Below are 13756 nucleotides of genomic sequence, written 5' to 3'. Positions count from 1 at the left end.
CATTTGGACACCAGTTCTTATCCCGGCTGCTCCACTTCCCATCCAGCTCCCTGCTTGTGGCCTAGGAAAGCAGTTGAGGACGGCCCTGGGCTTTGGGACCCTGTACACCAGTGGGAGGCCCAGAAGAGGCTCCAGGTTTCAGATCGGCACAGCACCGGCCATTGCGGTCACTTGGGGAGTGAATCATCAGACGGAAGATCTTCCTCTCTATCTCCTCTCCTCTGTATATCTGACTTTGCAATAAAAATAAATCTTAACAACAACAACAACAACAACAAAAAGATTGATGCATTCACTTGACTCCTAGCAACAATGACGACGGTCAATGCAGAATACCTGCCATTTTCTTCACTTTCACGCCCCGTGATACTCTCAGCCCCAGAAAGTAACCAAGCACCTTGCAACTCATGGAAAAGCAAAGGTCCCTGAACACAGAAGATCTGTCCACTGTCCCACCAGGCAACGTGACGGCTGGACTGGCTTGCCCAATCGCAGAAAGAGAAAGGCATATCAGAAGGAACCAACGCAATAATGATGAGACACGTTTCTATCAAATAGACACAAGGATAAAGTGTAATTTCAAAATGTGTCCCAATTTAATTTACTCTTGGTTTTTAATTAAACAAAAGAACACTAAAAAAATTTAAGCTTCTCCTTAAGAGTTTTTTTTAAATCAAAGATCATCATAGTGTCTCTTCTTAGTGCCCCAATCAATCCTCTTCTTAATTCCCAGTCTATTGCTTTTATCCCAGTTTCCTCAGGTCGTTGGAAAAGCTGCACCACTGTATGTTCCCAAGAATGGGCTAGCTTATTCCAATCCAATAATTTTTCTGTGTATTTCAGGCTAAACTCTACTGCCAACTATTAATTGAACTTGATTCATTTCATCTCATTTCCACACCATCAAGAGTAGCCCATCTTTTGCGCTAGAATTCTTACTACCATCTAACAGAACATGTTAATGAGTCTCCTTCACCAGAAGCAGGCTGTGCCCCAATGGGGGAAAGGCCCCCTTTCCCAAGCAGCATTCCACCGTTTCATTTACACAGCTCTCTGGACCACCAAGATTTCCTGATGAGGACAGCTCCAGGTCATCTTTTCCCAAAAAGATTAAAATTCAATTGGCTATTTTGTATTTAGACCCCTCCAGCTAACTAAAAGCAAGTTCTTCAAAGGGCACCATGTCCTCACCATGTCACCTAAACAAAATCCTTGGCAAGAAGTGAGACAGATAAACAATGAATTACTAGGCTGATAAGAGAGAACTGCTTACAACATCGAAAAGCAGACACATGAACGCTTGTCCCGAGCCTCTGTTCTGATGGTAGCTTAGCGGGAAGGTGCAGAAGAAACAATAGTGAAACGCTCCGTTTTCCTCCGTCGCTAACAATACTGCACAGTCTTTCTAGCCCCAGCGACTCCTGTGAAAGCCCTCAAAAAAATTGTATCTAGTGGAGGAGCCAGTAGGTCCTCCACAGAAAACAGCTGGAAAGAGGCCTTTACACAAAGATCCGCCATGCAAGAATCTAGTGCTTAACACACTACATCTCACTCGGAGAGCCTGAGGTTCCCTTCCAGGCTGATTCCTGACCCCAGTTCTACCAATCCAGCAGGGACACATGAAGTGGATGGGTCCCAGTCACCCAAGTGGGAGGCACTTTCTGTTTCATACTCAGCCAAGTCTGCCCATCGCGGCCATTTGGAGATGAATTAGTACATGCGACTTCTGAGAGTAAAGAAAATGTGTACTGCAACAATTACCAAGTCTGCAAGCACTCTGTATGTACCACTCCCTCCCCAACCCACGTTTAGTCCCTCTCACCTGTGGCCAGGTAACCACCTATGATGACAACTTCCAAATGCATCTTTTCCTATTCAGCTTTTTTTTCACCTATAGGAATCCCTCATAACACATGCCAGCTTACTTACAACTTTCTTTAAAAAAAAAGAGAGAAAAAAAAAAAGGCAAGGGCCATGAAATTAAAAAAAAATTCATGGGGAAAAAAAAGCTGTAAATCACACATAGATTTTTCAAATTCATCTTCAGTTCTGCATGTTCACAATTTCGTGAGGGATTACAGTTTGCTGTCAACACAATATCCACCACTGAAAATAACTAAAGATTAATCACGAAAGTTATGGTCATTCACATTTAGATGGGCTCTTTCCCCATCTGATTTCCATACTGTACAACACAGGCAGATCAACTGTCATGTCGGAAGTCTACCCACTCCATTCCACTCCACTCCACTCATCTAACACTACACTACACTATACTGATACTCTACCACACTCATACTATGCTAATCTCTTCCTCTCTGCAGCTACAGTCTTCATCCATTTTCTTTTCCACGCATGCCCTCTAACATGTCTCACAAAGAAATCTCACAGTGAACCTACCGTGCCCGTTGTGAACGTGCTTCTGGGCCTTTCCTTTCCTGGGGGTTGACTGGCATGAAGATGAAGCGTTATTGGTGGCCGTTTTGACGTCTTCGGTCTCATCATCTTCCTCCTCGACGTCCTCCTCGTCCTGAGAGCTTCCGAAATAAACCATGCTGTTGGGCAGCGCAGGAGAACCTGGTGGGTCAATAAACAGCAGTCATCCACAAAGTCATCCTGGCTGGCACTGCTCCCAGAAGGAACAATACAGAGCGATACATTCACAAACATCAGCCTAGGCCATCATGTCTAAAGCATATAAAACAAGACTATTCTTCTCGATTGTCACTTCACTTTGCTTTTCAAATATTCCCCAGCAAACAGCTCCCTCTTTTCTTCAAGCAGATTTCCAGATCTCCAAACAGGAGATTAAGCTCTTCATCCAACATAAACAACCACAGCAAGCTGATCCCGACCCTGTGGAGGCAGCATCCCATGTGGGTACTGGTGGCTGTCCTGGTTGCTCCACTTCCCACTCAGCTCTCTGCTTGTGACCAAAGCTTTGAGCCCCTGCACCCTCGTGGGAGTCCCCAAAGCAGCTCCTGTTCCACAGCTTCAGGTTAGCTCAGCTCTGGCTGCTGTGGCCCCGGACAGTCAATCAGTGGATGAAGACCTCTCTATCTACCCTTCTCTGTAAAATCTAGCTTTTAAATAGAAACAAAAAACCTTAAAAAAAAAAAAAAAAAAGAAAAAGAAAAAAAGAAAACCTTCCCCAAAGGTGGAGAGGAGAAAGGAAGGCTATTCCAGATTACACACTCAACATACTAGACCTGAGCCACTGGTTGGGATGCCAAACATTAAGTTGCCACCCTTGGTGCCGACAGCACAAATCAAAGTTTGAGTCTAGACTGCTCCATTTCTGCTTCAGTTCCCTGCTACTGCACCTGGGAACGTCCAGGTACTCAGCACGTGCACCCATGTGGGAGAAAAAGAGGCAGCTCCTGACTCTGCCCAAACACGGACTTAGCTGTTGCAGCCACGTGGAGAGTGAACCAGTGGGCAGAAGAGCCTTCTCCTGGGCTAGCATTGTGGTATAACAAGTTAAGCCCCAGCCTGCACTGCCCCACTGTGCCTTTCAAACTTAAAAGAGAAAATGGGGGAAAAAGTGCAAAAGATGATACGTTTTAACCCATTGGTGCTCACTTAAGGTCCACTGAGAGACACAACAAGGCTGTGGAAACAACAGGGAGTAAGAGTCCACCAGGCCTTTTGGGACAGACTCCCGACGTGAAGAGACAAGCACCATTCACACTCACAGCAACAGAGAATGTGGTCTAGCAAATGCAGTTCAATCAGCGCTCACCTGGTGAAAAACTTTGGAGAAGTGATCAATTACAGACCAACGTGTTGGTGAGTTAAGGACTACATGATTTGGGGAGGGAGGAGAGACTAATTTATACGCAGTGATTGTAAAAGTGTATATTTAACATAAACAGTTTTCTATTCAGTTACAGGCATATTTTCTCCCTTGATTATTCAAGTGCATTACCAAATGCGAAAAAACCCTGAACTTGGATCAGAAAAGAGGAACTAGGAGTCCAAAATGCATCTGTGCTTTGCCAAAGCCATATTTCATTACTTTTCAGAATTAGCTGGCAATGTCTCCACAATATTTACTGAAGTGCAAACCAAATGTTTTCATCTGGACAAAAATCAAACTGTGGTATGTCACAACCACAACAGAAATCATTTTAATCCAAAAGCTTGCTTTCTCTTATTTGGGTTGCGGTTTCTATAAAATTGGATTCTTCTCCATGAATCATATAAACAGACAAGCCCTCCTTCCCATTATCTTTCTTCCTTCGACCAGCTCTTGATCTTAACAAGCAGACATAGCTGACTGAATTTGGAAAGACCCTGAAGGGATTCCCTGTACATTGTCAATTAACTTTAAGAGTCAAACTCTGTTTGCTTGACCCCAATAATAAGGGGATGGCCTGCTGAATTGGCAATTCTTGTGATTTCATCCCTCTACTATCACATTAAGTTAGAAAACAAAATTTCCAATTGTGGTTGGCGGGACAGAAGGACAGCTATCTACCGACTTCCTGTGAAGGAGGTGGGAAACAGCCTTGTCCATTTGAGAAGTAACAGGAGGCAGCTACAGCCAATTCAGCTCACTAATTCAACAATGTACGTCCCATCGCAGAGTGCTCCACAGAGCAGCTGTCTGTACTCACTGTTATGGGGTGCAGCCAGAGATAACCAGCATCCACTGACAGCGCGCTAAGGAGCTCATTAGTGCTGGTTGAGCTGGGCAGGAACAGGAACTGGGCTTGTGGCTAAAAACACCTAGACTAATTGGACTCATCTGTACCCAATATCCTGGCTAAATCAGTAGATGGGGGGAAGAGTATATAAGGACAGGTGAAGGAGCAATAAAGCGATTCGCAGAGACTTCTACCATCACTGGTCTCCCGTCTGTGCTTCACTCCCACCCTGTCCCTGTCCACATTACTGGATCTGCTGGCTGGAGCAATCATGGTCCCTGTGTACTGCTTAGATGGGACAATGGATATAGTAATGTTTCTGGTTTGTGCACTATCGGGAGTTCCAGGAGAGGTGAGGCCTAGCAGTAGTGGAATGTGTGCAGAGAAGCCAGGGAAAGGTGAATGTCTGCCACTTTGTAAGTGTGTCCATGATATTCGTTGTATGTCTCTTAGGATAACTTATATTGTTCGGGAAGCTGGGACATAGGTCTTCAGCTTAATGGATAGACTTAAGGGTAATGACCATTTGTTCCCCTTTTGATTTATGTTTTGTTGGATTGCCATATGGACTTGTGATTTGCTATTTCTAGTATGCTCTGTTATCACCAAGACACCTTAGACATGTCTGGTGTGATCTCGCTCGCACCCCGTAACGTTCACCTCATACTGATGCGCCCTCATATAAGCACAAAGTTCCCCTAACAGACGAGCAGATGACTAAAGCAGACTGCACATCTCTGTGGCCTTTCCAGGCTGAATTTTCTAACTTAGCAAAATAATGTGATACATCCAAATTCAGATAGAGAATTTCTAATCGGAACCTAAAACTCTTCTAAGCCTGATGTTTAAAGAAGAGTTCAAAAGAGTTTCTGATTTTGGAGCGTTTCAGATATATGGATAAGAGATGTTCAATGAGTAAAATACAGAATCTGAATAATTGTGAAATCTAAAACAATCTAAGATATACTGAACTCGTACTCCATACGTTCTCATTTTCTTCAAAGTGATTTCCACTCATGTCTTTAATGACTGAAAAACTATTACTTGCCCAAAGGCCTAGAATAATAATTGCAATAATTTTTGTCCTAAACAGTGAAATAACACCTGTACAACTTCAGACTTTTTTTAAAAAAGATTTAGTTCACATACAATTGAGAGTTATAGTTTACCAAGCTGGGAGCCGGGGCAGTGGGAGAGAAGAGAAAGGTATCTTCCATCCATCTCCTGGCTGCCTCCCCAACAAAAGACCACAATTCTCAGAGCCAAAAGCCAGGTGGTTCTTCCGGGTCTCCCAAGTGGGTGCAGGGACCCAATCACGTGGGTCATCCTCCACAGCATTCCCAAGGGCATAACCAGGAAGCTGGATTAAGAAGTGGGACAGCTGGGACTCAAACCAGCACCCAATAGGATGCAAGGTATGACTTTATCAGCAATAAAATTTAAAATGCTATTAAAATGCTCACCCAGTCATATCTAGCATCCAGAGGAATATATGTAGCAGGACTGGGGAACAGGTCTCCATGCCCAATGCAAAAAACAACTCAAGGGAAGCCCTGGTTCCTTATTGAGTGTATGGCTGTCCCGGACTGTCCACCCTGGGACCACATGTCTTTTACTCTGTACATCTCCAAAGGAAGAAGTCAACCATTGAAACAGATTCTACAGAGGATTTCAAACTCTAGGATGAAGCCAAGGTCCTTGTCTAAAATAAGCATGTCTTCAGTCAAAACAACTATTGCGATCCCAGAAGTGGGAGCAATTCACACAAAATGACTCAAAGCACTTCACAATGAAATGCCATTATTTGGTTAATCTCTGAATGCAACAGCAAGACTAATTCCCAGCTATAAAAACCAGACTGCCCTTCTTTGTGTGTATCAGAGGGGTGCACTTCGTCTCTTTGCCAATTCAAAGGTAAGCAGATCCAGACTGCCGATCGGGAGGGGCTATAAAAGCACAATGAACTCGACAGCCACAATGAAGCTTGAGGGTAACACCACAGAGTTCAGCCTCCCAGGAGTCTTCTGAAGGCAGAACAGGGGATGAGGTAATGACCTCTGGTTATTGGCCAGTCTCTCCCTCATCCCCATTCCCTCCTGAATCAAAGAAAGCCCTTAGGCAAGGACTTAAAGGTACAAGCACCCATCTAGGCCCGTCTGCTCCTACCTACAGGAAACTCCCCTGGTAGGGTACATCTCGGTTTGCTAAGAGCCCTAACAGGAGAACCGGGGCACAGAAACAATGAATAGCACAACTCTTCCCTCCTAGCACCAAAACCACCGAACCCCAGCAGCTTTGTAATGTAACAAGCAAACACATGCCTACCTTTTGCACATTTCCTCTGCACAAGCAGCTTCAAAAAGACAGAAATACACATCTAATAAAATGCCAGGAGAACTTCATCACAATGTAAGATAGCACTAACATGCCAGAGCCATCTCAAGTTGAGAAGCTGAAACCAGTCAGAATTAACTTCACCAGCTTATAGACACCACAACTCCCCCATCCCACCCCAACTCTCTGTGACTGGGCAAAATGATGGCTGAATACCCATCTTTGGGGAGGACCCCGAGACAAGAGACTTTTTTTTTTAAATGAAGATTCATTTTTTATTGGAAAGGCAGGTAAACAGAGAGGATGAGAGACAGGGAGGAAGATCTACCATCCAATATTTCATTCCCCAAGTGAGCGCAATGACTGAAGCTGCGCCAATCCAAAGCCAGGAGCCAGGAACTTCTTCTGGGTCTCCCACGTGGGTGCAGGTTCCCAAGGCCATGGGCCGTCCTCGACTGCTTTACCAGGCCACAGGCAGGGAGCTGGATGAGAAGCGGGGCTGCCGAGATTAGAACCGGTGCCCATATGGGATCCCGGCACATTCAAGGTGATGACTTTAACTGCTACGCTATCACGCCGGGCCCTAGACAAGAAACTTTAATGCTGTCTGAGGAATGAAGCTTTCACAATCAGCAAGAAACTCAGAAACAAAGGAAGGTGCATGGCCACAGTCGTTGTGGGCAGTTGGTTCAGGCTCAAGAGCTTGGAAGCCACTTCCACCCCACTACCCAACCTATGTGATCTCTTCTGCCCAACCATCACCTGGAACCTGAGAGGGGGCAATGTCGCATGGTTACATAACCCTCCCCATAAAGGCCCATCATGGGGCCTCCAGCAGAGTGCTTCCCTTGCTCTGGCACTCTCGGCCTCTCCAGGACATGCTTGCTCTGGCATTCCACAAACAGACTCTAAGGACAGAAAACCCGGAGCATGGACCTTGTCTGTCTGTGTATTCCTCAACTCTGTTCACTGCTTGGCCACATAGTAAAGATGTTAAGATGCTTTGTATTTCTAGTTTTGTACTTTCAAGAGGTGAGGCCTAGCAGCAATGGAAAGTGGGTAGAGAAGCCAGGAAAAGGTGAATCTCTGCAGCTTCCTAAGTGTGTCTACGTTGTCTGCTGCATGTCCCTTAGGATAACTTCTATTCCTGGGGAAGCTGGGACACAGGTCTTCAGCTTTATGGACGAGCTTCATGAGAATTACCATTTGTTACCCCTCAAGAGGAACAAATGCAGAATTGCCACTGGACTTGTCATTTGCCAGTTTCTACTGGGCCCTGTGATCACAAAGCTTGGTTAATAAAAACTCCTTAATACATTCTAGACTTGTCTGGCATGATCTCCCTTGTACCCCACAACAGCCACTACAACTTTCCCCCCTAATTATCTTGTCCAAAAAGGTTTTTGAAAAGAAATACCAGGGCATCTGGACAATTAGGAGAAAGCCAGGGTTGATTCTGAGAAGCACGACAGAGTGTGAGGCAGCAGCCCCTCGAGGGGAACAAGCAGCCAACCTGATTTCATCTTCAGGGAAGGCAAATGCGGTCAGAGACCAGCTGGCCAGGAGCACGGCCAACCCTCGGAGCAAGCCGTCTCGGAGCCTGCACTGACGAAGGTCACAGAGCAACTGCAAAGGATCCAACCTGTCCTTCCTCAGACTTCAACAAGTTCCAAGGCTTCATATTTCCTCGTTACTTACTAATAATAAACCGTTCCAGCAGGTAAGCCACTCAATCAGAAGGAAACTTCTAGTGGGAAAGGAGGAACAGAGAGTTGGTTTGTTCTGGTCTAAAGAGGGAGCTATGGGATGCAATAAAAGCATTACAGCAGGAATGACTTTCATCAACGCCACACCCCAGGCTTCCGCCTCTGGCCCCCTGAGTTCTTGCCCGCCATCCAAGGCCAGTATGTCTTTGAAGCACTCTTGCAGGTAAGGCCAACCCGCCTTGAGGGCTGTCTCTTTCATCAACAGTAGTTTATATTCAGTTCATCTTTTAGCTTGTTCTCTTTTGTCTAGGCCTACACTCACTGGGGAAAGAGGAAGTGTATGTCCTTGGATAACTGCGGGGGAAGGGAGCCTCCTATTGGATCTGTTTCATATCCACTGCCTTTACTCAACACCACAGCACCTGAGTGTCACAACATGACAACATCCAGTCCACAAGAGGAAACTGAGGCAGAAAAAGTTAAGCTCTCTGCCCACACATCACATTCTGTCAGTGCAGGATGGGCCCTTGTGGGATTTGCCACAGCTGCTGGATCACCTTCCCAATCTACAAGGCATCGGAAGCCACCTCTGAAGAACACTGGGGTGCCCTGATGCCTGGCCCGGGATTTGCAGATTCTGACACACGTTCTAATTTTGTTGTTTGACCAGGCCTCCAGGAACAACCCGTAACAGCAATCTGTATTGGCAGCAGCTTCTGCAAGAGAACTCCTTCCTGCAAAGGTTCCCACACATTCAAGCAAACAATAACAACACAAAACATAAGAGGGCCCAGTACGGTAGCCTAGTGGCTAAAAGTCCTCGCCTTGGATGCACTGGGATCCTACATGGGCACCGGTTCATGGCCGGATGCCCCGCTTCCCATCCAGCTCCCTGCTTGTGACTTGGGAAAGCAATCGAGGAAGGCCCATGGCCTTGGGAACCTTTACTTGTGTGGGAGACCCCAAGGGAGCTCCTGGTTTCAGACTGGCTTAGCTCCACGTGTTGCGACCACTTGGGGAGTGAATCAGTGGAAGGAAGATCTTCCTCTCTGTCTCTCCTCTCTGTGTATATCTGACTTTCCTATAAAAATAAAATCTTTACAACACACACACACACACACACACACACACACACACACACACACACACACACACACACACACACACACACACACACACACACACACACACACACACACACACACACACACACACACACACACACACACACACACACACACACACACACACACACACACACACACACACACACACACACACACACACACACACACACACACACCCCCCCCCCCCCCCAATTTTTCCTCTGACCAGCCAGGACAATTTGGGCTTCTTGGCTGCCTGCAGTACACACACCCCAATCAAGACCATTTTGGGGTGTCTAATCTGTTTCCTAGGTGTCTAGTATATTTAAAAGGCTCAATAAAGGTTTGCTGCATTAATTAGCAACTGAATGTCAGCTGATGCCAGGTTTATTAAGAGAAACAAAAGGCGGGCAGTCCCCACACGACAAGGAATTCACCCTCAGGAGGTTTTCCTGGCCCAGTTGAGCCCAGCAGGGCAGCAGCCCGGGGCCTGAGAAGGAGTGGTGTCCTTGTATCCAGGAATATCCTCTGGGAAGCCTGCCTGTTTGTAGCAGCTCACAGAGAGAGAGACCGATGGAGGACTCTGTGCAGCGCTCAGCAATTCCTAATCTCTTCATCACAGTCGGAACAGGAGGAGGCAGACAGAGCTGCTGAGGAACAGGAAGCCGGGAGAGGCAGGAGTGCAAAAGTACTGGGTATCTGGGTACGCAGCACCGGCTCACACCTCCTCCCAGCACTAGCCAGGGAGGACCCCGAGTTAATTACGCCCCTGGCTGGAGCCACACAGACCCCTTCAAAGTAGCTATTTAAAGATAAACACACTGCAGGCAAACACTTCAGGCCCCACCACACCATTCAGTCCATCTTCCTTTCATATAAAAATTTCAGGTCGTGATACTAAATAGGAAAATAAACAGTCTCACCAAACTTTAAACAAATTAAAATCTCTAAAGCTTTTTCACTTTAACTGGGTATGCTTACACTACCTATTACTGTTAAAAGCTGAGCAGATATTTTCACCCTCAAGGATTTCACGGAAGACACTTGATAGGGTTCAGGAGAAAGGTAAAATCCAGGCTTACAGAACCCCACGCCCCATGCTGCGCCTCCCCCTCAGCCTCAGGGCTTCTCCTCCATATTCCAAGTCAGTCCTCAAACTATGAAATGCAATCACTGGGAACCAGCAAATAGAATGACCTGCAATCCAGGTTTCTGATTTGATTCCTTCATTACTCCTGCAGCCCGACTTTCTTTCCTGCAACTAATGAGCTTATTAAACACAGTCCTCTCTCCACTAACACAGCCACGTGTCAGCCAAGAGTGATGGACTTGGCTCTCTAAGCTCAACAGGAGATTTAGGTCTTTGAAGGGCCCTATTTGCTTTGCAATCAGCACCAAAAACAAAAAAAAAAAAGAAGAAGAAGAAGAAGAAATTGAATTAGAATTCAGGTGTGTGAGAATGTTAATCAGATTCCCAACCCTCATTCAGATGAGGCAGCAATTAAACCATAGATTATGCATCATAAGCTACTAATACCAAAAATCAGAAACACAGCTAAACGTAAATTAGGATTTCTGACAAATTATGAGACATCCACAAGATAGAACGCTGTTAAAACTGTTAAATTATATGACAACCAAGTGTTTGGGGTACACTGGAAAGCAGGAGAACAAGACTACGCAGGGCAACACCATTTCAGGGAAAAATATGTGTTACATATGCGGACAGCAGGTAGGGGAGAATTCACAGCAGTTGCCTCTCAGATGGGCAGGATGCTATGTTGCATTCACTCTTCTGCCTCCCATCTATCTCCTGGTGATATTCCCAAGAACAGAAAATGTCTTGCAATTAAGAAATTTAACAACTTTATTTTCAATTTAAAAATTTCAGAAGACTGTACGCACCACAATGATTGGAATCATCACTGTAGCACCTACAGATTTCTAACGTGCTCAAGCTGTTACACGCTAAAGATACTGCCTGGTGCCACTACATCTTTCAGATGACAAGGTAGTGAAGGTGCCCTTTCTCATGTCATGTTACCAGAGCCAGAACAGGTTTACACATTTCAGCCACACACACAAAAAAAAACAAAAACAAAAACAAAAAAACGGCATTTTAAAGCTAGGATGACTCTCATTTTTTAATACCTTAGATCAGAGGGCAGTAAGAGACTTTATTGCACACTAACCAAAAACAAACTCAACCATGTGGCCGCACTCACAAATAAAGAAATGCCCAAGGTTCTGACTATAGTTTCCTTAACTGATTTATACACACCCTAAGTTTCACTTAAACCTTTGTTGAACTTGGCAACCCAAAGAAGCTAACCATATCTATGACAAGATGATTCTCTAGAATCTTCAGATCTCCCAGAATCAAGAAAAATGTAAAGTTAAAACACATGTACACACAGCAAAATGACCCACATCCCCCTCAATTCACAGCCACAGGCACAGCCCCTGATCTATTTCTCAATGTCCTGGTCATCAGACCCTAACAATACCACTGAGAAGTAGCCTGTGGCTCTTTGCCTCTCCTAGGCTCTACTCGTTTTACAACTGGTCGCCCTCACAATGGGAGATGAAATCCTCATGAGCTCATGGAGTGACAGAATGGTCCAGCATTTAACATATCGTCCTGGGCTTCATACAACAAAACCAGACTGTCCCAGATTAGTGGGAACAGGTATGATACCCTTATAATAACAAGGCTGAGAAGGCACCAAAACCTGCATGTGGCATGTGCCCAAGCTGACCATGAGGACTTTGTGTTGTAAGGCCTAAAGTTCTGATGAGGTTGTCTGAGATGAAAAAACATGTCAGCAGGGCCTATGAGAGCCCCATGTGTGCTTATGCTCATGAAAGGTTCAAGTCTTCTGCTGCTTTCCTTACTAAGCAGCAGAAAATCGTGTTGAAAAGTGTACAAGTACAGTCAGAAAGCTGAATAAAAACAAGAAACTTGAGTACTTAAAAATAATAACATCACTGCACTGGCTCTTTGATATAGACTTATTTCTTCATCAAAAGAGAAATGCTGTCACTCATAACAGAATAAGAGCAGTGGATTCTGGTGGCATACACCGTTATTTCAGTTTTTAAATGCCTGCAGAAATTCCAGACATCAAAATTCCTTTTCTAAATTGACAAATGTGGGCAATCTGTAGTTGTTCTTTTCAAGATTCCGGCTAGAACTGCATTAAAAAGATAGGTCTCATCTACATCAGAAAGTAAGATATCTATTATCACTGGTTCTAATGATTTACTCAACCTCCTTTTACTGTGATGATATCATTCATCCTTTAGAAATTCATTCCAGCCCTCCCTTCCTGAACTGTCAGCATCGGAACCTGCGGGCCATGACCTACTGGGGAAGCCCATCTATCAATTTCATGCATTTAGAGCCAAGATGCCAGAAAATCTCTATTTCCTAAAAAGTTTCAAGGACTATATTCACAGCCAGTTAAGTCAAAAAAACAAGCTCCAGTTCTTGGTGTTCCTTTGTAACAAGCCAGTTCCAAAGGCAATTGTCAGCTGGGAAGGGAGGCCCAACCATGCCGGGTGTTGGAGAAAAGGGAGATTTAAAGGTATTCCACTTGGGGGAGAGGTGGCAGCAGAGATGGTTAGAAACTACAAGAGGCAGGTTTACAAGTGCTAAATGGGGAAGAATACAATTTTACAAAATGTTTTGGTTAAAATTGAAATTGCAGGTACTGGTGCTGACTCATGGATCTTACACACAGAGCAGCAGACACACCTCTAGTCAACAAGCATGTGTGTACAATCTCAGTAAACAATCGCCAGAGATGACAACAGCTTGAAGCACACCAGTGCTTAGACCAAGGCTTTCTAAACAGCTTCTGAATAATCATTTTTACAAAAAAAAATCAGAGCTAGGAAGAAAAATGCCCAAGGGAACACTGTTTGCAGCCTACAAGGATGACAGGAACACATGAAAAGG

General features: G+C 45.0%; 1 protein-coding gene across 1 annotated transcript in view; it reads right to left on the bottom strand.

The window, feature by feature from the left end:
- JARID2 (jumonji and AT-rich interaction domain containing 2) overlaps positions 1-13756 on the bottom strand; it is a 214402-nt gene that overhangs the window by 37222 nt on the left and 163424 nt on the right. Inside the window, exon 5 of the mRNA XM_040967725.1 lies at positions 2401-2577. Coding sequence (XP_040823659.1) covers positions 2401-2577 — 177 coding nt within the window. The remainder of the gene's footprint in view (positions 1-2400; positions 2578-13756) is intronic.

This window comes from Ochotona curzoniae, unplaced genomic scaffold (assembly GCF_017591425.1).
Source record: "Ochotona curzoniae isolate NIBS_2020 unplaced genomic scaffold, NIBS_Ocur_1.0 scaffold_461, whole genome shotgun sequence".
In the NCBI taxonomy this organism is placed as follows: Eukaryota; Metazoa; Chordata; class Mammalia; order Lagomorpha; family Ochotonidae; genus Ochotona; species Ochotona curzoniae.
This window is presented reverse-complemented; position numbering and strand designations above follow the sequence as displayed.